Source organism: Elephantulus edwardii, unplaced genomic scaffold (assembly GCF_000299155.1).
Source record: "Elephantulus edwardii isolate Elephantulus edwardi_28Jun2011 unplaced genomic scaffold, EleEdw1.0 scaffold00128, whole genome shotgun sequence".
In the NCBI taxonomy this organism is placed as follows: Eukaryota; Metazoa; Chordata; class Mammalia; order Macroscelidea; family Macroscelididae; genus Elephantulus; species Elephantulus edwardii.
In genome coordinates, this window is record NW_006399878.1 from 1,954,678 (window position 1) to 1,980,939 (window position 26,262).

The 26,262-nt window shown below is 35.5% G+C and overlaps 1 protein-coding gene across 1 annotated transcript in view; it reads right to left on the reverse strand.

Annotated features, from left to right (window-relative positions):
• PCM1 (pericentriolar material 1) overlaps positions 1–26,262 on the reverse strand; it is a 161,684-nt gene that overhangs the window by 105,280 nt on the left and 30,142 nt on the right. Inside the window, exons 4-12 of the mRNA XM_006893547.1 lie at positions 24,198–24,467; positions 23,092–23,262; positions 12,869–13,046; positions 9,173–9,282; positions 7,958–8,174; positions 4,259–4,460; positions 2,584–2,757; positions 1,940–2,097; positions 1,626–1,846 (exon numbers count right to left, since the gene is read on the reverse strand). Coding sequence (XP_006893609.1) covers positions 1,626–1,846; positions 1,940–2,097; positions 2,584–2,757; positions 4,259–4,460; positions 7,958–8,174; positions 9,173–9,282; positions 12,869–13,046; positions 23,092–23,262; positions 24,198–24,467 — 1,701 coding nt within the window. The remainder of the gene's footprint in view (positions 1–1,625; positions 1,847–1,939; positions 2,098–2,583; positions 2,758–4,258; positions 4,461–7,957; positions 8,175–9,172; positions 9,283–12,868; positions 13,047–23,091; positions 23,263–24,197; positions 24,468–26,262) is intronic.

Genomic DNA, 26,262 nt, shown 5'->3' on the forward strand with positions numbered 1-26,262 from the left:
TCTAAAAATAACTGAAATACTATAACCTTCAACAATAAAAGCAAGCTAAAAAAATAATTTATAGTAATTATTATTAATTATTCTTTTATGAACCCTGGTGGCATACGTGCTGGAATGGTCAGCAGTCTGAACTACATGCTAATATAGAACTACATATAAATATAGTTACAGAGATACATATAGTTCTATATACCTATAGATATGTTGCTGTTAAATGCTGTTGAGTCGATCACAATTCATAGTGCCCTTCTTTCAAGTTCAGTTTCCAGAGGCGTGGGTGGGGGCGTGTGTGTGTGTGTGTGTGTGTATATCCCCCTCCCTTTCCCTCTCTCTCCCTATATATATATAAAACATAACAACAACAACATATATATTAATATGAAATAGCAAGTTCTCCAAAACACTGTGTACTGGGAAAAAAGCAAATTGCACAATAATTCTTAGTGTTATTAATTATAACCAAGAATCATAAAACAAAACCACCTTTTAACAGGTGCATACCGATGTATGTAAATACACAGAAAATGTCTAGCAAAACAAATAAGTAACCTCTGTGGAAGAGAAAAAGTTCTAAGAAGAAGATTATTCATAGTATGTAGATTTTTAAAATAATGAATAAAAATTTTCATCTTTTATTTGAAAGACACAAAGTGATATTTCAAAAGAGGTTGTGAGAGAGTGATTTAATCCATGATTCAATCACTTTTCTAGACTTTCATAATGTGGTTAATTTTAGTATTTCAGCCTTCATTTATCTGTAAGTTAAAACAAGCAAAATAAACCTTTAAAAAACAGATTACCTTAATTCTACCAGAGATAAAATACTGGTATCATTCAAGTTATAACCATCATAAAAAGTTTTTGCTTCCAAAATTCATATAGATTTCAATGTTTTACTCTCAAAACTTTTGAAAATACTATATTTGTACTCAAAGAGTAAGGATACTCAGGTTTCATTCTGGAGCCTACTAGTCTTTGGTCTTTTACTAAAGATTTTCCAGGGTTGAAACCATTACGAGTTAAACGGCACAAGAAAAAGAAGAATAGGAATGAATTTTTTAAAATGAAGTAATTTTTGTAAAAGAAAAAAACTAACTGGTTCTTTGGATCTAAATAGTCAATAGACTGTTAATGTGTTATTTATATAATCTTATGTTCTTATGTATAGGCTGATTTCTTTAACATCAAGTACTTTAAGATCTCACTTATTATTGTTTGAATTTGTGTTGAAAAAGTCTGGACAACTGACTGTTTAAAATCTTTTTCACACCTACATTTCACAAAGATTAATTCTATATGATAAAAGGCACGAATTAGTAAATTATGGCACAAGCGCCATCATCTGCTTTTTGTAAATGACAAATGCAAGCTCATTTGTAGACATATTATTTATGCCTGCTTTTGTACTGAGTGATTGTGTCAGTACTAAAGCACAAAATATTTACTAAGTAGTCCTTAACTGAAAAACTTTGCCAATCTCTAACAAAATGTTAAGTACTTAAATTTAGCAAACTGCTGATAAATATATTCCAAGGTAATTGTCAAACACATACAAATATGACTTAGAAAGATCTTATTTCTTAACAAATAGTGGGGGTATTAATCCATAGTGAAGTGGTATTTACCTGAACCATTGCAACAAGGTCTTGTAACTGTTTAAGTTTCTGCTTTGCAGCCAAGAGTCTACTGATCTTCTGTTCAAATTCAGCATCTTCTGGAGCCTGATCAACCAGACTGTTTCTATGACTAGATAATGAAGTTCCACTGACTTCCTCGTCTTCTGCATCTTCCCCCTCATCTTGTGCAACATGAATCCCATGTTCTTCTTCTCTATTATATCGACAGTCTGTTGAATGTATCATTTAAAACAGTAGTTTTGAGATAAGTGTAAGAGTAGTAATGAAAGAAAATGCAAGAATAAAAATATAGGCAATCATACCTAGCGAAGGCGGCATATTTACAGCTCTTATATTGGCAGCAGATCTATTGTTAATTTCACAATTAGAATTAACTGATCTCCCATCTCTATTATTAGAAATACACTGTGCATTAGCATTACTATTTACTTCATTCCAGGTGGCAGCTATTTGTGGGTTTCTGAAAGGGAAAAAAACAAAAGCTATTTAAGGTTTAACAGGGAAACAAAACTGTTAAACTGTAATAGGAATACAAAACCGATAAAAAAAAATTAAAATTAAGAATATTACTGCCTATTTCCTTACTTAAATTCAAATAACTAATTAATTTAAAAATTAGCTCTTAATTAATTTTTCATTATTTTCTCCATACATGTTATTTGGAATTTTTTAGATGTGTCTTAAAAATTACACCTAACGCTAACTCAGGAAAGTGCTGTTACTTTATGGTTTACTTGATTAAATAAGGAAACTGAAAATATTATGACAAATGTATTAAACTATGGAACTCACTACTTCCCTCTTTAGTCACATATTATAAGAAACTATCAAGACTTTCTTTTTTCACAGTGTAAGTAGCAAACACTCTTTAAGTATTTTATTTTGCAAATTAAAAATAGGAGAAACTAAACATATTAGAAAAACAAACTTTAAAAATTGTTCTAACCGAATGTTAGTAACCGGTTCAGAATTTTCATGTTCAGAATCATATTCTGACTCTTCAGTTTCTTCATCTTTTGTATTTTCATTTACAGTATCTGTCATCATATCTGATGTTTGTTCATAATAATGAACCAATTCTCTCAGTTCATTCAATCTTTTTCTAACTTCATTTAACTTCCTGAAAAACAAACAAAATAAACAATGTTTACTTCATTTTAGCAAATTAAAGTGTTATTTTCATATTATAGGCAAAATTACAAATAAAATTTGGATCTGGTTAAATATCCAGACGTGACTGTAAAATATTGTTTAATTTCATATACGGCTGATTCAAAATCTCTATTATCATGTTACACTGAGGACAAGATCATAAGAAAACAAATTTTACCATTAAGTTTAAACACCATGACGGTGGGGGGGGAGGGTTGGGCGGGGAGAGAAGTACAGCAATGAATGAATGGAAATCCAAAATCTCTGTAAATGTTCATTAAAATTATTTAAAAAAAAAAAACCAAACCAAAAAACCATGACCCAGCAATTCCACTACTGGGAATATACCTTAAAGAAACCGGAACAGCCACCCAAGCAGATATATGCACATCCATGTTTATTGTGGCTTTGTTCACAATAGCAAAGAATTGGAAAAAACCCAAGTGCCCATCAACAAACAAATGGATAGAGAAGCTGTGATATACTAACACAGTGGAATACTATACTTCATTGAAAAACAAGCAACTAATGAAATATTATACAAAATGGGTGACCCTGGAGAATGTTATGCTGAGTGAAATATCTCAGTCACAAAAGGACAAATACTGCATAATGCCACTGCTGTAAAAAAGGACTGACGAAGGGGTTGGGGGTAACTAAGAAAAGAGAGGATAAACAATGTATACTGCATTGAAACAGATGAGAGAGAGAACTGTTTAGGACGAATATATGATTAGATATTACTGTCATAACAAAAGAGTCCAGAATGAAAGCTGCATAGCGGGGAGTAAGAGGAGGATTGTTTAACACTGACAGAACTTTTTCTTACTTTTTAAAGAGAAAAGTGAACTGAGGGGAGGGGTAGTCAGAGAGGAAAGTGTGCAACAATGAATGCAAATCTAGAGTCTCTGTAAACTTTGACTAAAATTAATTAAAAAAAAAATTTAAAACCCCAACAAACAACAAAATAAAAACAAAGTCCACTGGTGTATCTACAACAAAAAGTAACCCAACAGCAAAGGGTGGAACCCCTCACTGGGTTTCCAAGGCTATGATTGTATGGAGGCCAACTGCCACATCTTTCTCCTGTGAAGCACCTGGCAGGTTCAAACTATCAAATTTTTGGTTAGCAGCCAAGCAAACAACCACTGCACATGACACCATTTCTAGAATTTAGGCTATAATTCACCTGAATTTAGAAGGATTTTCTGTGTAGTTGTAATAGTTTATGATCCTTTATTTGAAAAACCAGAATAAAATATCAGATCATAGAAATTTCCTATTTATAATGTATTTCTTTTGAGTGAATAAAAGAAATATCATAAACACAATGCATCTTCTATCACTTGAACAAATTTGTCACATTAGATAAATTCTGGTTTTCTGAAATTTTCAATACCAAGAAAAAAACCTTTTCCCCCCATTATTCAGTTTTAATTTATATAAATAATGTTTATAAAGAAATTTACTGGAGTTTTTCAGTTGGATTTAGATGGCCTTCATTTTCAACTTCATTCTGAGAAATGAGAGAAGTAGCAGGATAAGGAACAGATGACGTGAGGCTACTGGAGTCTCCGTTAACAACTGCCACTAAGCTTACAGGAGCAGAAGGAGCTGACGGTGTACTTCTCTGATCCACACTTCTTTGAGGGGAAGTTGAAGGTGGCACAACTACAAAAAAAGAATAAAGTTTCTAGTCACTGATGTCAAGTAACTGTCACATTTGCTTAGATGTAGAAAAAGTAAAAATCATAAACATTTACCATTTGCAGACATAAAGTTGCAGAAGTTAATAACATGTAAGCCACTTGTTTAATAACACACACTACAACCATACACATCAAAATGTATAAAGAGAACATATTATCACTTCTTTTTTCCCCCAGATGCTATCACTTTTACATTCCAGACCCTGGATAAAAACTGAACATAAACCAGACAGACAGACAAGGTGAAAACTGGTGAGAATGACATCATCATTGGAAAAAATAATTAAAGTACTCTGATAAACTTGGTTCTAATTTAAATAGATCACTATATGTGATATAGAATATAAAGTGGCTAAGATGGCCTAGTGGAAGGAAGCTGTGCTACCAAGCCGAAGGTGGGTGATTGTCATCTGTGGCCCTCGGCCAGGTTCAAATTGTCTTCCTGTCAAACATTCTTCTAGGTGGTATAGCACTGGTCTGTGCGTTGCTGTAGAGAGGTAACTCGTGGTTGCTGTGATGCTGAAGCCTGTGACAGTGATGTGCCAATCGTGGTAATGGGCACCCATGGTGGACAGTGTTGGCTGGAGCTTCCCGACTAAATTAAGCCTGGAAGCAGGAGCGGCATCCACTTCCAAAATGGCTTGCCTCCGGAAACTCTATGTACGAACAGTGCTCAGGCTGTTTGTTCATAGGGTCGCTATGAGTCGTCTACGACTCGACGGCATTAAACAACAAGATATTAAAGTGTAGCCCTACTACCTGAAGAGTCTTTAGGAATTTTGACAATAGTCTTTAGGAATTAAACCTGGCCTCCAAGATCAAGCAGAAATATTATAATGACAGAGAGACAGTATCATGGAATACTATTGTTATTACGTGTCCCCAAGTCATATGAGACTCATAGCAACACTATATACAATAGTCCTGAAACCTGATCCATCCTGTGCCAACTTTACTATCTCTAACACACCTACCCTCATTACCCCAGTCACTGAATCAATCCATCTCATCAATATTCTCCCTCTCTTTCTGTGTTCCTCATCCTTCAAAGCATGATGTCCCTATCCAAGGATTGGTCCCTCCTTGCAACATACCCAAAGTATGTCAGATCAAGCCTCAGAATCCTTGCCTCCAAGAGCAGCCTGGTTTCACCCTCTCCAGGACAAACTTGTTTGTTCTCCTGGCAGTCCATAGTATATTCAACACTCTTTTCCAGCACCACACCTCAAAGGCATAAATTCTCTATCTTTCCTAGTCATTGTCCAGTTCTCTGACGCATAGCAAGCAATTATGAAGACTATGGCCTGGATCAGACCATACATCGTTGCTCTTCAGAACTCTAGAAGTCCCTGACAGCTTACTTTCCCAATGCAATTCGTCTCTTGATTTCCTGGCTGCTGGTACCGACAGTGTTGATTGTTGCACTAAGCAAACTAAAGCTTTTAATAATCTCAATCTCTTCACCATCTATCATGATGCTGCCAATTGGCCCAGTAGGGAGAATCTTTGTTTTCTTGATGTTGAGCTTCAATCCATATTGAAGGTCGCAGTCCTTGACCTTCTGCAGCAAGCGCTTCAGGTCCTCCTCAGTTTCAGCAAGCAGGGTTGTGTCATCTGCATAACGCAGGTTGTTGATGAATCTTTCTCTAATACTGATGCCACATTCCTCCTCATACAGCCTGGCCTCCTAGATGATCTGTTCCATATATAGATTGAAAAGGTACAGAGACAGAATACATCTGTATACAACAGTATACACTGTTGCCAATTTTGAACCATGCAGTGTCTCCCTGTTCTGTTCTGACGACTGCCTCCTGGTCCAAGTATAGATTACACATAAGTACAATCAAATGTTCTGGAATACTACTTGGTAATAAAATTCTCTTAATTGGATAGCAGTTTATTTTCTGTACTCTTTAAACTAAATTCTAATTACTTTCCGTTCATATATATCTACCAATATATATAGATCAAGAAGAATTAATGCCTTCAGCTAAAGTGTTAGCCAAGAGCCCTAAACATCCCATGGATGGCCAAAAGAACAAATATGTCTTAGAGAGGGTGCAGCTGGAGTACTCTTTGAAAGCAAGAATGATGAGACTTTACCTCACATTCTTTAGACATGTTACTAGGAGGGGCTCTTCCTTAGAGAAGGACATGATGCTGGGAAGGGTGGAGTGTCAGGTAGATTAATGTGGTGACTGCTGCAATGGCTCTTACGTGTCAGGAAGTGTGACGATGGCACAGGATAGAACAGGGTTTAGATCTTTTGTTCAAAGGGGCGCTATGAATTGTACTTGACTTGACAGCAGCTAAAAACAACAATATATACCTGCCAAAGGTATTACAGGCTTTCTGAGGCAGTTAATAAAGAATCTTTGTACTTCTCTACCTTCTTTAAAACGACTTTATCTCTTTCTCACAGGAGCATCATCATCTACTGCTCAGTTCTAAAGCCAGGACTGCTACAACTGGTCTCCAGCAGTGTTTTCATTCTATTCCTTGACCCTTTGATGCTGCACACTTTCTCAGTTTAGGTGGCAGAAGGAATGACAATCCGTTAGTCATTAGTAGGCAGTGTGATTTTCTATGTTTAAAATTGCCCACAGACCTTAAGGACTCCTTCTGAGATCTAAATTTTCCTAGGTGGGTTATCTGTCAGATGGGAGCGATTAGGATTAGATTATAGCTGGAGAAGGAGGAGACTAGTAAAATGTATTTTACATGTATTTTCAGGAAAGAAATAGCAAGGCTCTTGTGAGGATGACAGAGAAATAAAAAATGAGTAGAGATTAACAGGTAACATTTCTATCCTTTGCCCCTTCTTTACTAAAACAAGGGCTGGAAAGAATGTTGATAAGGAAGGCTTCCTCTTATTTACATTAGTTTCCCTAATATTGTTTACTTGAGAAGGTTATGAGGATACCAAGTGAAGACAAGTAATTAGGTGTGAACTTGTCAAAGTAAAATATGTGTGCTATAGAAAGGATAGTTCTTTTAGTTAATTGCCTGACATATATATTTAAAAAATTACACATTATATCCTATGATGTTGTGTTACAGACTTCCTACACTAAACCATTTGTACTTTATAAATGCCTTAACATATTTCATGGTGGCTTTTTTATTTTTTTCATAAATATTTTCTAAAGCAAAATTTTACAGTTTCAGGGATTTTAACCAAAAACACTAATATGGATTAGCTTTTATTGAAGGGAAAGTATTAAAAATGAAGTGCTTTATCCAAGTATTCAATAGTTAACTCTCTATCTGACTTTCATTATACTACTTAAAAACTTTGAACATGCAAATCTTCCTTCCCCACTAAAGCTATTTTCTTGACGATGCATTCATTCATTCATTGAATATTTACTATATAATTATGTTATATAATGTCAATAACATGTGTATATATGTGTTCTCCATAAGATCTAATACAGCTGAGACCCATTTACTCACATGAAGAATTGTTCAGATGCTGATCTCGCAGTGTGTGCAGTTCTCCAAGCAATTTGTCCATTTTTTGTTTCTTTTCTTGTAGTACTTTCATTTTGCTAAAAAGCTTAACTTTCTCATCAGGTAAATGTTCTGAAACAGATGGATTCCTGCTCTGGGAAATCTCCCTAGTTAAGGAAAGACTTTCTGCCTGTCTCCTGTTATCTGGAACAGCTGGAGGCTTTTTTTTTAAAAAAAGGAGGGGTGATGGGGTAAAGAGAAAAATAAAGTTAAAAGTTGTATTTTCTGTACCATATTCTTTAATTTTCAATTTTTCAGCAGGAAGACATAAAGCAATGCATCTTAGTCAACCGTACTCATGTCCAGTGGAAAGGCATTATTAATTCATCTTTCCTTTCCAATGTCCAGATTAAAAATTGGCATTTATGTCATTATTTACAGAAGTTCCAGTATCATTAAATACCATTATATACTGTAACACTTAATCCTCAAATTAAATTTCTTAAAAGTTGTTAGTAAAATATTAAAAAACTACCAAATTAAACCTGTCAGTTTTTCCTATTATTATTAGTTTGCATACCATCATACATATACACTGTATTTCATGCATATATATTGTGTTTTATATCATCTTTCATCTACACTGTGTTCATTCATGTACACTGGGCTTTTATATAATCATTCATATATCATATACACTATCTGAAAGAAAGAAGGGGTGGAAAAGGGAGGAGGTAAATCACTAGGACAGAAGAGGTTGTGTGTGGATAGGGGAATGAAAGAATAAGAAAGTCAATGGAGACTTGAAAAGACGGGGTAATAATCAGGTAATGCAGGCATAGATCAACAGTATTTAATTATATAAAATAAACATGAACAATTGTATAAAACCTAATTCTTGAGAGTTTTGACAACTGTTGAGGGGAAAACTTATCTAGTAGAATACAAAATTAAATAATAGTAATTAATTCATTCAAAGCAGAGTTTCTTGCAATATACTTCAAAGCATAGTACTTGTATCACTTGCACTAGAATACGTATTCTTGAGGGAAGAATCACATCCCACCTTTATTAATCAGGTAATCAAGTCCTGCTAATACTTGAATTTGTGTTTCTGAAATAACCTTGTCAAATGATAATTATGGTCACTAAAGTTAAAATATCACTGTTTCAATCAATGTTTAGTTAAACCCCATTATACTAATGAAATTAAATTACCTGAGAATCACGAAGCTGATTATGAAAATGCTGAATCAAATCATTTAACTCTTCATTTAACTCAGAGGTTATACTGATTCCTGATAGACTACCTGTAGCATCCGTTACAACTAGAAAGAAAATAAATTCACAACTATTCATTACACAAATAAACTGAAAACCTTTTCTAATTGTGAAAATAAAAGCACTGTATAAGGTTAAAAAAAAAGGATCTTAGCATAATTTGAAACTAATTAATCCTCGTATTTATATGCCAACTAATTATTATTTTAATTATTTCATTAAATGTTTATACCTAACCTAATAATAAATGGACACTCACATAGTGCTAGTGAAGTCATCTTTTTTTGCCCCCAAATAAGGAAGGATTTAATCATATCCTAATTGATAACAGTCATCCAAAGGTATGAGTATAGGGATTAGGGACAGATTATCCAGTAAAATAGGTATCTGAAGAAGTCCTTGATTCTATAAGAAGGCATTAAGGATTGGGAGAGGACAGATGCCAGTGATACTTAAAAGCCGAATCTTTCATGCGGTTAAAAAAAAGGGAAAAAACCCCACCAAAAAACCCCACCAAACAAGCTTGTGTTTATTACTCTGCTTAGGAGAATCAACCTGTTTGAAATGGGATAATAGGGAAAGAAGCAGTAGCCTAAAAAACAAACTTATTTTGACAGGTCTGTTTCACTTCTTCCAAAAGAATCAGTCTTCTACTATAGTGGCTGGCAAATTTTTCCGAAAAGGATCAGATAGCAAATATGTAAGTGCAGTAGGCATTATAAACCAGTTTTGTTTCCAAATGTCATGAAAGGACAAAAGCAGCTACTGACGATAAGTAAAATTTGTTTACAAAAATAAGCAGTAATGAAAAATTGTAGGTTAACTGAAGATGGGAAGTAGCTGGTCAAACTCTGCAGTACCACTACTCATTTTCTGAAGCAGTTACTTGTGGATTTAACACATACTGGAATAGTGTATTCTTTAAAAAGCTTCATATTCCTAAAGTTTGAAGGCTCACATGTGAAATGGTTGAATTCTGGAAGGTGGCTTTTCTTGTTTTGGTTGAGGGTCTGGTGTGGACTGTTTGATTGGTTTCCCCCTTCACAATCATGTGTGAGCTGACTGGATTGTTGATTGGATTTACTTGATTTAACTAACAATGAGCTGTGAACTCTTGTTTATAGAGTCAGGGAGGACCTAAGGGGTGGGTTTTGTATATAAATATTAAAAGTCAATTGGCCCCAAGGGCTGCTAATTGTGTTTGGGACAAACATTCTTCTTAGTAGTACAGCCCTGGTCTGTCAATTTGCTGTACTGAGGTAACTTGGGGTTGCTGTGATGCTGAAAGCTGTGTTACTGGTGTGTCAAATACCATAATGGTTATTCATGGTAGACAGTGTTTGGTGGAGCTCCCAGATTGAGACAGGCTTGGAAGCAGGAGTGGAACCCACTTCCTAAACAGCATGCCTCTGAAAACTCTATGAACATAGAGAAACGATGAGTTATAGAACAGGGTTCAAGTCTTCTTTTCATAGGATCACTATGAGTTGTGCTCAACTTGACAGTACTTAACAGCATTCCTAAATTACTTTTCAGATGATAATCTTTATACCAGTTGCTGCTTTAATTTCCAGCCCATCTGCATGATCTTCATATTTTCAGCTCTTAATTCTTAATTTCAAAAAGAAAACAGGCCACAGATTGTAATTTAAAAAAAGAAAATTGTTGGCTTTTCCAACCAAGAAACTAAACTTGGCATATTTCTAAGCTGGATAAAACACCACTTATCTTGTCTAACATCTATATTGCAAAGAAATTATAGCCCAGACAACAAACACACAATTTACTATACAGTAAAAGGAATACTCTTTTTCGTGGTAAGTTTGTTGCCTCTTTTCTAAGCTGTTGTTTTCAGACACCATCAAGTCAATTACAACTCATAGCAATTCAATGAACAACAATTCTGAACACTGCTAGAAGGCTGTTACTGTAATTGTTTCAAAAAATCAGTACAGGCAGTCTTGAGGTATTGAAACACATTCCTAACTCTGTCTCTTCAATAATTTGTAGATAATTCAGACACAGATGCATATATGGTTCTTATTTGGCCCTACTTTAGCTCCAAAAATGGAGCTCTCATGGTGTAGTGTCATAACACTGCTAACTGAAATGTTAAGGGTTGGAAATTCACTAGCTGCTCTGGGGTAGGATAATGAGCAGCCTCAGAAATCCAATGGAAGGTCACTATGACTTGGAATCGACTCAGGCCATAGGTTTGTTTCATACAAAAAACGATGAAAGCCTTTTAGAAGCAAACGAAATTATTGTAATGAAGAATTTTTTGAGTAGAGACTGAGTCAATCATTTCAAAGGGAGGGCAAATTTTCTTAACACTAAAGGGCCAAGTAGGACTTGTTAAGTCCATTTATGTAACCTAGGTCTACCTGTATTCCAGTGCAATATCTCATAAACATGAGGGAAATTTAATATTACTATATCACTTATTTTAAGTTTTAAGATAGTACTTAAAATTCAAATTACTCTGTTCTTGTTCTGTTTCATATCATGCTTTTTAAAAATTATCTACGTAACTGAAAAGTATTAATGTTTATTCATCATGTTATTTGTTGCCTAAATTATCTATTTCCTAAATGTAAGTGTAAAAGTTCATGATACTTTAGATTTCATATGGAAAATAAGACCAAAATGTGTGTAATTATTAGTACTTACTAACTATACATAACGTTCAGGCTGCTAACCAAAAGGTCAATGGTTTAAATCCACCAGTTTCTAAGAGAGAAAAGTGGGCAGTCTCTTTCTGTAAAGATTTACAACTTCAGAAACTGGGTCAATCAGAAATGATTCAGTGGTAGTGGGTTTAGTTTAGTTGGACTGTTACTTTGAAGTCATAAAATTCCTTAAAAATAGTAGAATAATTAGGTAACAGTGATCTGTGCTTTTAATTGTAGTCGAGTTCGATGGCACTTAACTACAACAATCTGAGGCAATAGATGAGGTGGTAGGTAACAGGGTAAAGAGTAACAGCAGGATAAACTTCATGAGGTTCTACATCTAGTGGCAAAAATAAATTGCATAAAAGGAGGAAAGTTATTATTAGATTGGAATGGCAGAGGCAAAAAACTGATTTAACACCATAGTTTACTGACTCAATAAATAATTTTTTTTTAAAATTATTTTTTAAGTTAATGAGAAACTAAACACTTAGAAGAGAATGTCTCTGAGTTGCTGGGCAGCAGTAAAGGATATCGTTTCAAAGACCTTCTGAATGCGACTGGAGATCTAATTGAAATCACAGCCGCTAAACATGTTCTAGAAATGTATGCACTGCCTCACTTAAAAGGTTTAATTTTCACTCTTCCTTGAGAGACAAGTAACAAACTGAGGTACACAAAAAAGAACTCCAGCCTGTCCCTTTTACCTCTTAAAGGTACACTCTGATGAAAAGAAGAACGAGTTGGCTGTCTGCTCGGTACAGTATGCTGGCCAGAAGTTGTCCCTGCAGCCTTTTCTGCATAACCAGAGAAAAGCACAGGATAAGGTAAGCCTCACACGTAGCTTTCCAAACTAGTCAACAGGCAATATCTGATTATCTAATAATCAGAACCTATTGTGAAATATAACTATTTGTTTAAGCCTTGCATGTGAAACTACAACTCTAAGATTATAGCATACCAGAATCATCCATCACAGCAATAGCCTGCTCTGCTTTATGCTGCAGAGCCAGGAGAGCAGCTTGTCGCCCCTGCAGAGCTCTCAACTGTTCCTGTTGCTGTAACATCCTTTTCAATAAATCATGTTGTTTCTTCAAATTTTCTATCTCTTCCATAGGCTCCTGCTGAGGATCCCTGGCCTGGAAAATAAGACCGACAATACTTACATGTAAGGAAATCATGTTCCTATTTTAATTACTAGTTGCAAAAGTTCATAGATAGGTAAATATATAGCACTATACACAGTTTTAGTGTACTTTAGTTTTGTAGTCTTTAGAAAAAAACCAGAACAGAGACAGCCTGCCACAGTAAGTTAGGCAATTTCACAATAAAAAACCTTAAGCATTGCTTTAGTATGAAGAGAAATTCATTAAAGTAAGTAAAGAAAATGGCATGTAAAAAGGCTGATAGAAATGCTGAGAGTGTAAAATAAGGAAGAAAGAGGGACAAATACAAAGACATACCACACACCCAGATCTTACAAAAAAAGAGTAAATGATACCAGGTAAATAACCAGCAAGTCTCTCTGAGAAAGACCAGACTAAGATAAACTTCTACCATTATTCCTAGAAGTGGTATTTAAAAATTTATGTGTGTGCATACACACAGGTACAGTCTTATTTTTAACAAGGACATGACTGTTTCATTGACGGAATAATATTTCATAAGTATAGGGGGCTCCGGTGGTATGATTCACAGGAAGTCAAACTCCTAATCTACAGATGGTACTTCTCATCCATCTCTACAGCAGGGGTGGGAGGTGGGGGGTGGGGAAATTTCCTTTCATGCAACTTGCAGCCTTGGACATCTCAATGGGGGCTCAGAAGTGTGTCAGTTCTGACTCAACAGCAATGAGTTTCGAGTCTGCTTTATAAGCACAAGATAAAGTGGATATTTTTCTATTTTGAATCAGAGGTGTCATTCATTCTATTTTTTTTTAATATACATACACAACTAAGTCTGAGGCCAGAAAAAAGAAGTAAATCCTTACAGATTCTTCCTAAATGTCAGGAGGTTATCATCTTACATAAAAGTAGAGGAACAAATGAAATAAATGCTACTTATTAAGTTAGCAAATATTAGGTATTAATCTTAAAATATATAAATTCAAAATGTAATCCAATAAGAAAAAGAACAGCAATTTCAACAAATTTTGAGAAAATTCTAAAATTTATAAACCAGATTATATATTAAATGTAAATCATAGTGAGATTTTAATGTCATTTATCCTTAAAGTGTTGTTTATAAAAAATGGAATAGTAATTTACCCAGTATTTTTATAAATAACTCTTAAATTCATTGCTGTTGAATCAGAAGCTATTCAGATCTGACCCTCTGAGCCTCTAGCAGTTTTGTGGAGGCTGTAAACAGCACAGGAGAAGATGGTCCATTTTCTTCCCGCAAAGCGGCTAGAGGAGTCAAATAGTCTGCCTTTCGATTGGCAGCACAACTCCTTACTTCATTAGGCCACAGAGCACACTGCTTTATAATAAGTTTAGCTCAACCTTGACTTTTGTTGTACTATTTCTTGTTGTATGCCATAGAGTCAGAACTAACCCATGGCTGACCCTCCAGAGGATTTTCAGAGGAGACTGCTCATTCTTCTCGAAAGGGAGCAGGTTGATTCAAACAGTGTGCCTTTGGGACTGCAGCACAGCTTCTTACCACTTAGTCAATTTAAAATCTACAGCCCACATGTCTGACCACAAATGAATGGCCAGAGAAATTATGGTACGTTCACACAATGGAATGCAGCATGCAGGAGCAATGACTGTGTAAATTATTACCTAACTTGGGAGGGACTGGAGAGTATTATGGTGAGTGAACTTAGTTCAATAAGGACAAATACTGTATAGAACCATTATAGAATGAGTATAAGGATCCAAGAAGAGTGGGAGAGGCTGGAAGTAAAGGGATGTGGATGTGCAGGGGGCGGGAGAATTAATCATCAGGCTGTACAATTTAATGGGTGGGGGGGAGTGAGGAAAATGGAAAGAATGTTTGAATTTGTATTCAAAATTTGTAAATAAAAAAAATTAGAAAATAAAAAACCTGCAAAAAAATAAAAAAGGATAAAACTAAAATTCTGAGTTAGTAAAGAGTACCGATTGCAAAGTTAATATCATAAATAACATTTACAATGTTGTTGTTGTTAGGTGCCGTCGAGTCACCTGTGACTCATAGTGACCCTATGGACAACAGCCCTAAACTCTACTCTGTCCTGTGCCAATTGCACTGTCTTTTGACACTCTCATCCCGATTACCCCAGTCAATGAATCAATCCACCTCATAAAGGGCCTTCCCCTCCTGCGCTGTCCCTCCACCCTCCCAAGCATGATGCCCCTCTCCAAGGACCAGTCTCTCCTTACATGTCCAAAGTATGTCAGACAGACCCTCAGAATTCTTGCCTCCAAGGAGCCACCCGGTTTAACCCTTTCCAGGATGAATCTGTTTTCCTAGCAGTCCATGGTACTCTCAATTCTCTCCTCCAGCACCACAGCTCAACGGCATCAATTCTCCTTCTTTTTTTAAATTTTTTAATTATTATTTTTGTGTGCGTGTACCGTCAAATTAGATCTGACTGGTACAGGAGGAGATTGCCCCTCCTTCCCCGGCAGAGCATCTGGTGGATTTGAACCATGCACCTCTGGGATTGTAGTTACAGCTTCTTGCCACTAGGCCACCAGAGCTCCCCATCAATTCTCCTTCTATCCTCCTTGGTCACTGTCCAACTCTCTGATGCATAACAAGTGATTGCAAAGACCATGGCCTGTATCAGACGCACCTTAGTCTCTAGAGAGACACCATTGCTCTTCAGTCCTTTGGAGAGGTCTCTAACAGTACATTTTCCCATGGCAATACGACTTTTAATTTCCTGGCTACTGGTGTCAAGAGTGTTGACTATGGAGCCCAGCAAACTAAAGATGTGAACAATCTCAATCTCTTCACCATCCATCCTGACGCTGCCAACTGGCCCAGTGGTGAGAATCTTTGTCTTCTTGACACTGAGCCTCAATCCATATTGTAGGCTGCAGTCCTTGACCCCCTGCAGCAAACGCTTCAGGTCCTCCTCAGTTTCAGCAAGCAGGGTTGTGTCATCTGCATAACGCAGATTGTTGATAGATCTTCCACCTATCTTGACCCCACATTTCTCCTCATAGAGCTCAGCCTCCCGGATAATCTGTTCTGCATACAGGTTGAAAAGGTATGGAGATAGGACTCATCCCGGCGTACGCCCTTACCAATTTTGAACCACGCAGTGTTCCCTTGCTCTGTTCTGATGGCTGCCTCCTGGTCCAAGCATAGGTTTCGCCATTAGAACGATCAAGTGTTCTGGGATTCCCATTCTTCTCAGAGTCAGCCACAGTTTGTTATGATCCACACAGTCAAACTCCTTTGCACAGTCAATGAAACACAGATATACATTCCTCTGGTATTCCCTGCTTTCAGCTAAGATTCATCTAACATCAGCTACAACATCCCTAGTACCACAACCCCTTCTAAACCCAGCCTGGACTTCTGGCAGTTCTCTGCTGATGTGCTGTTCCAGTCATTTTTGGATAATCTTCAGTAGAATCTTGCTTGCATGTGAAATCAATAAGATTGTTCTATAGTTTCCACACTCTATTGGGTCACCTTTCCTTGGGATGGGAACAAATATAGATCTCTTCTAGTCAGTTGGCCAAGTGATTGTTCTCCAGATTTCTTGGCACAACACAGTAAACTAAAATTGTAAATGTAAGTTCGTATCTCAAATTCTAAGCAAAAATACATCAAAATAAGATAGCATATGAATAAAAAAACTCAGTAGTCCTGGACCAAAAAAAAAAAATAAAATCTACATTATCATTAAAATTTAGTTAGGATTATGTAGATTTTTAAATGAATGATTCACCAAGTTGCAAAGAATAAAGAATTTAAATTATTTCTTTTGAAAGTCGAAATGCACTGATATCCTTTCCCCATGCACATTTGATTCCTGTCCAAATCATGGAAAACATGAATGGCTTAAGTAGAACTTACTTTGGTGACAATTCTTTACCTCCAAACCCACTGCCACTGAGTTCTATTCAGTGACTATCAGTTTCTGAAACTATAAATCTTCATGGAAAAAGAAAACTAATCTTTGTCACTAGAACTATTAGTGGCTTCAAACCTAATGATATGCACGATTAATTTACTCCTTACTGGAGTATTTTCTATTATTCTGAGTTTCTAATTTACTAAATCTCCTTTCCGATGACTAGTATTTCCTTATTTCTCCCATTCTAGATAAGTGATTTTGTCTTGTTAAGATTTACATCCATTCCTATTAAATTTTGTACCTTGAAAACTACTGGAAGTTAAGGGGTTATGTCAATGGAGCATCCATACAAATATTGTTTTACACTGGCACTCATCCAAGACTAAAGGGTGATTAGGGAGATGGAGAAAACAATGATGGGATAAAAGGGAAGGTAAATAAAAAAAATTAACCATCATATTTCCAGATCTATATCCACCTTTCAAACACGTTTCTTAAACTTTTTGGTCTGCCTTCACCATTTTTAGTTTAAAGATAAAAGAAAACAGAAACCAATTGGCATATGAAACTCTAACTTAGCGAAAAAGTACAATTTAAGACAACTCTTATGTTTTCATTATAGCCTTAAAGTACCTCAGATATTACATACATCATTCCTGTCATGTCAAAGGTGAGTTAAATATAAACCCAATGAAGATAAAGTTGTGATTTTATCCACTATCATAATTAGAGAAAGCAAGGCTTCCTCGGTTCTAGTTTAGTGTTCACACTACACTGTTTGCTTCTAACCTGACTACTAGGATAGTCCTAAACACAGAAGTAAAAGACACAGTTGGCATCCTGAAGCAGCAAACATAATCTGGTTTAAGAAATAAGGTTAGCCCACATGAAACAGAAATTACATGAATAATACAATAACTAATTTTAAAAAACTTCACATAAAATGTATAAAAAGACTAAATTCCTTAAGAACTGATATGAAGGCAGAAAAGCAAAATACAGGCACTCATGAATGTATTTTCTTTTAATCTTATAAAAAAGTATTATTTCCTCCTCCCCAACTAGGTCTCATCTTTATCAATCTATGAAGCTGTTGCCACAAGGCAAATTTTATCTGAATCTCGGGTACAATTTTAACTTCCCTTCCCCTCCGGCCTAATTTTTCCTACAGAATACTGTATTTTCAAAGGATTCTAACAAAAGGATGGAAGGGGCAAGAGAGATTAATAGATGTTATAAAGCAGAGAATAATCATCACTTGGTAAGAATTCCATTTTCCTTATGAAATGAAAGGTTTTTAATAAATGCAGTTTAGAGAATATGATTAAACAGATCTTAAGCATCTGAAGATGGCCTTATAATAAAGTAACAAAATTGAGAAACTGTGTGTTATAACTTCTAAATTTTGATTGTCATTATGCTGCTGACACAACCTTGCTTGCTGAAACTGAGGAGGACCTAAAGTGCGTGCAGCAGAATGTCAAAGACTATAATCTTCAATATGACAAAGATTCTCTCCACTGGGCCAACTAGCAGCACCATGATAGAGATTGAGGTTGTTAACAGTTAGTTACAGCTTGCTCACCTCCTAAATCAACACTTTCAGCACTAGCAGTCAGGAAATCAAAAGGCAAATTGTATTAGGTAAATCTGCTGTCAGGGACCTTTCCAGAGTACTGAGAAGCAATGATGTCAGTCTTACAGACTAAGGTGTGCCTGATCCAGTCCATGGCTTTCACAATTACTTGCCATGCATCAGAGAGCTGGATAATGACTAAAGATGATTGAAGAATGGATGCCTTTGAGTTGTGGTTCAGGAGGAGTCTTGAACATACCTTGGACTGCCAAGAAAACAAATAGGTCTGTCTTGGAGAGGGTGAAACCAAGTTTTCCCTAGGAGGTTAGGATTTTGAAGCTCCATCTCACATACTTTGGGCATGTGGCCAGGAGGGACCAGTCCTTGGAGAAAGACATCATGCTCAGAAGGATGGAGAGGAAAGACCTCAAATGAAATGGATTGATACAGTAACTAGGGTAGTGGGAGTAGGTTTATCAGAATTAGTAGACTGGCTCAGGATAGAGCAAGCTTCAGAGCTACTGTACATAGCGGTGATGGTGACTTAAGAGCAAACAACATTCAACAGAATGCAGGAAAACAATAGGCAATCTCTTCAATAGAATTTACAACCTTGGAAACACTGGAGGGTCAGTTATGATTGCTTCTAACTCAATGACAGTTTTTTTGAGTTTTTACGGAGACTTAAAATGAACCAAAAGTTCAAAGGAAATCTATAGTGCTTCATACTCAGTTTCTCATCTTCAAAGTGACAATTTTTGTTTTACATAAACAAAACAGAAATTTATTTACTATTCTGTTGAATTAGGGCACCTTTTGCATAACACTAAAGAGTAAGATCATCTTAACCACTGCAAATTGTATGCTCAAACTTTTGTAGGTACCCACATGGAAAAATTAAAAGGTATCAAAATATTTGAAAATTAAGTTTCATAATTTTAAACATTAAAATTTCTTATATTTTAAAAGTTAGAAAGAAAATATAATTTACCTATCCAATTGGGGTGAAAGACTAATCTTAGATAATGAGCTAGTTAAAGATATGAAACCAGTGATTCTCAACAAATCTATCTTTTGTGGTTTTTTTTTTTTAAATTTTTTATTATTTTTTATTATTTTGTGTGCGTGTACCGTCAAATCAGATCTGACTGGTACAGGAGGATATTGCGCCTCCTTCTCCGGCAGAGCATCTGGTGGATTCGAACCGTGTTCCTCTGGGATTGCAGTGCAGCTTCTTGCCACTAGGCCACCAGAGCTCCCCTCAACAAATCTATCTTGAAGGAAGTTAAAGGAGGCTGCGCTCCTTAAGAAGCAACGATGGTGAAACTTCATCTCACATAATTTGGGCATGCTGTTAGGACAGGCACTAGCCTTTTTGGAAAAAAGACATCACGCTGGGAAAAGTAGAGGGTCAGCAAAGGAGAGGACTATCTTCTACAGATAGACTGACACAGTGACTGCAAACATGAGCTACAGCAAGGATGAGAATGATTCAAGATAGGGCAAGATTCCAGTCAAAGGGTCACTATGAGTAATAGTCAATTCTATGACAGCTAACATCACCTTCAATTATGAGAGCCTTGGTAGATATGTTGGGTAAGTTTTGGGCTAACAACCATAAGGTTGGTGGTTTGAATTTATCAGTCCAGCTACTCTAAGGAGAAAAATGAGGCAGTCAGTTCTCATTAAGAATTATTGCCTTGGAAATCTGACAGGTCATTCTACTCTACCCAACTGAGTCACTAAGTTGGAACTAACTCCATAGCAATGAGTTCCATTTTTACACTCAACCATTAAAAATAAGAATTTGCTCTTGTCAAGTGAATATGAGTTATGCAAATGCTATTTTTATTCAAACTGTTTTAAGCAAAATTATAAAAGTGATAGCCTTTCCTGAGCACCTTTAATGAAAATAAAAATTTTCAAAAGAATATTTAAAACAAACCCTGAGAACAAAATATCAGCAAACAAATCAATTGGTTCCTTTAATATCTTTCCTTTGGAAAAAAAAAAAAAAAGGAAGAGATTTCCAACAGGAACATAGAAACCAAACAATATAATAAAAGTATTTTATTCTTACAACACAAGGAACATCAACAGCTTGCTCCTTTGCCCTACCCTTTAATAAATGACCATACGAAATAACACTGAAAGTAAAAAGTATTGTCTTAATTCATAATTACAAATATCAGTGAAAAAAGTAACACATTTATGGTCATGATGTAATAAAAATGTTAAATTTTGAGCCTTTAAAAGCGAAAAAGGAAATGTTCATTAAGTTTCAAATAAAATTAAGAATAGCCATCACACAATAAGCAGAAAGACATAAGCAAGCAAAAGACAGAACACTGAAAAAAACATGTAGCTAAAGCAAATTATGATAAACAATTCCATGTCAATATATATTGTGTACTGTCGAGTTGGAACCAATTTATAGCTGATCTTTTGTTGAGTTTTCAGAGAGAGTAAATCACATGGGAGACTGCCCATCTCTGTGTGCCTCTGGAGTGGCAGTGCAGCTCCTCATCACATATTTAAAAGTAGTAACAACAGAAAAGCAAACAAGGTGAGGAAATATAAATAAAAGAAGTTCTCACTTCGAGAAGTTCTAAGTTAATAATGTGTATCTTTGAGGGAAACCTAAGTTTTCAGCTCTATTTCCTATTAGGCTTCAGTTCCCTACCTATCCTTCCGACATCTGTCACCACTCTCTTTTGGACTTGTGGTAACAGCAACATCTGAAAACTATTCTTGTGAAGCTTAATTCCCTTGACTGTCCTCAGTGCACAGCCAAATTCTCAGACTATAAGACACTTCTTTCATTAAATAGCTAGCATATTAATTTCTTAACACAGATGCTTTTTCAATCTACAAGTCAATCTTGTAAATTAAAAAAAAAAATTAGGGGCATACTTCTTTGTGTTTAATCAATCCACCTACCAAGGTAGCAGTAAACTTAAGTTACTACAGGCTATACTGTTGTTTACTAAAATAACCCTAATGTAATCTGAATCCATCAGCTGCTGTCAAAGAGAAAATGCAGTCTTCTCTCCTGTGACTACTGCCTCTGAAAACCTGCTGGAAAGTCAGCTATTGAGTAAGATTCAACTGGACAGTACATAACAACAAACTACTTCCAGTTTTTGGAAGCAACCAGAGCATACACAAACATTTACTCTGTTAGTACTTACTTTCAAATGTCATAATTTTATATTATTATGAAAGATATTTTAATAATGGTGAACATAAGATATTAACGTCAACTATAACTGTAACATCTTTCCCAGCAGAATTTATTTATATCTTCCAATCCCATTTCAGTTGTAAAAAAGAATGTGAAAAAAGAAACTATTCTCAGCAAGAATGTAAACAATAATTTTAACATAGTCCTCAAAAGCTGTTAAGATCAAGCCCCCCAATATTTCCCCATAAAAAAAAACCAACATGTAAAAAAATTTCAAATTTTGTTTTCAAAGAAAAGAGGCAGATAAGACACTATACAACACCAAATAGTAAAAGGAAACAAACCCTCAAATTCTTGATGCTGAATGGTATTGCGGCATATATCTCAAAATAAAAAAATAAATACATTATCATCCTTGAATAAGAAAACCTTCACTGATGACAGGTCTTCAATTTTACTAATACATGATTACAGATACATTTATCAAAAATAGTTAAAAGCACACTAGCTTTAAAATCTTATTTCTAAATCTCTTGAACTAAGTTTATTTTACAAATCTTTCTCTGAAATTCCTGGCTATTTTTTAAAGACAGTATTCTGATACAGTCTGTTTCATAGACTCAGAAATTTTAGTATTTTGCTGACATTAATTTATCATTGAAATGCAGTACTACCCCACTTTCTAGTCTTGCCTCTCAACTGTTTAAGCATTGGGATTTGTCAGAGCCTTGGGCCACAGCCTGATAAAGTCTTTTAAAGGTCTTTAAAATGAGCCTTAAGTGACAAACCTGGAAAACTTCCAAAACTCTAATGACAGTTTGTCCTTAATGCTTGTGTATCTGCCACAAATTTAAACTTTGTTAGAATTAGTAGAGCTCTTCTTAATACACTAGAAAACCAAAGTTTCTGTAAATCAAAGATAAGAAATGACTAAACTTTCAAATCATTAGAGCTACTTTTAATGTTTAAGAAATTTTTTAACTTTAAAAAGATATACAACATGAACAATTTGAGGGTTTCTTCCCTAGAATACACTTTTCATTAGAAATGACCATAAAATATCTTGAAAAATGGAGAAAAAATTTAAACCTTCATTTCCAGCATTTTAATTACCAAAAATCTGCTTACCGTGGTATCTGAAGCCTCAGACTGCACATCTATGTTTAGCGATGTGCTCTCAGCTACAGAACCAGATCCCACAGCTGAATCTATAGTCCGAACATCCTCCTCCTCATTTTCTCTAGCCTGAAATATTTTAGTGGTATAAATCATAAAACTATTAAAAAGGACAATAATATGTTACAATGGATGGTATGATTTTTCAACATAAACAAAGACTCCTGTAAGGTGGCACCAGTGTCATTAGTATGCATATACTGTTTACAAAGTTCTAAAACTTACAAGGACTTTTTGAAGAAATTTCATATATGACTTTTCTTGTTCTTTAAGGTGATCTATAAGATGTGTAAGGCGCTCAACATTAGCAGACCTTTCATTTTTTTCTACAAGATCTTCCCGCATGGAACTAGCCTTAGTAATATAGTCACGAATTTGAACAAGCCTGCTTACAATCTGCAGAGGGAGGAAAAAAAAATCCAACAAGCACATATGTGTGTGTATGTATGTATATATATATATATATATACACACACACATATATATATATATATATAATGTTAAAAAGCATAAAATACTGATTCACAATTAAAGATTTTAGTATTTCAAAAGTAGTAATAATTTATATTGTATGAAAGCACACAAACAAAAATTCTAAACTAAATTTAGAGTCACTTATAACTACCAGTACCAAAAACTCTAAATTTCAGGCAACTGAAATTATAACTTTCACAATTCACTTTATTACCCAATTATTTCTATCAACAGGTCTGTATACCAAACTGGGAAGTGCTCAGGTGGTATTGTGCTTAAAGCATTGAACTGCTAGTCAAAAAGACCAGCTGCTACAAGGGAGAAAGATGCAACCAGTTCCTCTGATAATACTTACAGTCTTGGGAATCCTATGGCCTGTCCTCTTTCGGCCTAAAGGCTTCCTATGAGTCAGAACTGATTCAATAGCAGTGGGTTTGACTGCGTTTACAGCAGACTAAACATTATTATTTAAAAGACTTTCTAACATTAGTCTTATTTCATTATAACTAAATAATTACAAATACTGTACATATTTCTGAAGACTCTTCTATTACCATTAAAAAAATTCAAGAATTTATTTATCAGTCTCTCACACTCCCTTAATTAAAAACTGGCAACGAGCCACATGTCAGATAAACAAAAACCTGAATATACCATTTCTATAATTATTTTCAGTTTTAAAGATGTTCCATTTTTAGTAAATCCAATAGATTAATGAGAAAGATCAGACTTTAACCCAACTCAACTGTCTATGTGCATCACCTAATATAACTTCTTTTTAATACTAATTTTCATATTTTGAGATTTGTGAAAACAAAAGCAAAACCAATAAAAGGCCATCCCCCCAGCGTTATCACCTGGCTGCTCTCCACGGCAGGCTCTCCTCTTCCATTTTCCTCAGAGACTTGACAGTTTTGCAAAATGTCTTTACTTAAAGCAGAAGCAAGTAATTCTTTATATTGTACTGAAGCAACTGTCTCTCTCTTTGGAGGACCTGAAGCAGCATCTTTGCTCTTGTTAGTATTAATCTGCATTGGCAAAAAATTGTAGGGCTTTCTGTTTTCACTAAGCTGACGCTTGTTGTTAGCAGCTGTTGCTCTTCCTTGAGAGTCACTTCCAATGCTTCTCTTTATATGAAAAAGAAATAAAAAAATAATCTTTTGAGATATATATATTTCATTCCAATGTTCATGTTAATTGCATGATGAGGCATACATTCAGTTGTGCATGAACTGCTTCGTTACTACATGTTAAAGAACTTAACCCTTTTATTAAAATATAAAATTTCAGCTGGTACTTTGTGGGACAGAACACTAGATTTTGACTTGTATATTTAGTTTCTGAAGATAGCCTGAAGAATTAAGATCGCTTTGTCTTTCTAGGGAGCTCTGGCGCCATAGTCCATAAAGAGTTGCTAACCCAAAGGCCTATCTATCTCTTCAGCAGTTTGAATTCTACAATGGCTCCAAGGGAGAAAGACAGGCGATCTTCTTCTATGTGATGTATAGCCTCAGAAACTCTCTATAAGGGTCAGCTATATCTTGATGCCAATGAGTTAAAGTTTTGTCTTTCTAAAATTGACAAGCATGTAGGAGTTACACAGAACCTACACCTGGTGAACTAACTTTGAAAGGGTAATTCATGATAAAATCAATGATACTCATTTATCAACTGGACTGGAGCCAAGACTCAAGATACTAGATACACTACTGACTCAAGTTCTAATGCTTCTATAGACCTATACATGAGCAGTGTCTTCTGGGGACTGCTTTCAAGGATTACTGAAAACAGTCATGGAGAAAACGGGTGTGAATGTCCCTAGTGCATTTTAAGTCCAGTTCAGAATCTGATTTATCTGCCTGATTTCTTTCTTCACTGACTGATCATAATAAATGGGTAAATTTAAGTATGGGTGATAATCTCTATAAATCCCATGAGCAAATACAGGAAAAATGAGTCAGAAGAAAATGGCAGCAGAGTCAATTTGTTTAGACTTAGCTCTAGGTGGTTCATGGCCAGAGAAAGGCTACACCAGCAGGCAATTAAAAAGAATAGAGTCCTTCTACCTTGTGTCATGGTCCAGGGGAAAAGAGAGAGACAGAAAGACACATGTTGGTCGATTTAAAGTACAGGAAATTGTTCAGACTCCCAACGTGGTCCCTGGTGACCTGGCTTCCATAGGCTAGAGATGTTTTTTTGACTCTGCTTCGGTTGGCTGAGTGAAGTCTGATCTAACTTTGATAGTGTCAGCAAAAATATCACAAAAATGGCTGAGGTGAGAAGTGGATACGTGGGAAGTTAAGGTCTGGATCTATTTTCAGCTGAGAAATGAAATTCGTACTGATCCTTGCTAGACAATTAATGATAATAAGGGGCTTGTCTACTGCGTCCCTTTTATATTGATTGGACTTTGCAATATTGTCCTCACATACTGCCCATCCCTCATTTTTCCAGAAACAAATGAGTAAATGTGAACAAAATTAGTTCACACAAAGCACCAAAATTACAGATCATAGTTATATATTGATCATCTTTGTTCATAGCACTTTTATAGGTTTTGTTGTTACTGTTTGTTAGGTGCTGTCGAATTGAGTAGAACCCATAGCAACCCTATGAACTACAGATATGAACCATGTCTCATCCTGTGCCATCTTCACACTTCCTTACACACTAGAGCCCTTTACAGCAGTCAAAGTGTCAATACACCTAGACTTTTGCTCCTTCGAAGATCCTCTACCTTCTTCTCAGCATCATGTCCCTCTCCAAGGAATAGCTATTCCTAGCAACATGCCCAAAGTGTATGAGAAAAAGCCTCATTATTCTTCTCTCCACAGGGCACTCAAGCTGCACTCACTCTAAGAGATAATTGTTTGTTCTTTTTGCCACCCATGGGATGTTCAGTGCTCTTCTCCAACACCACAT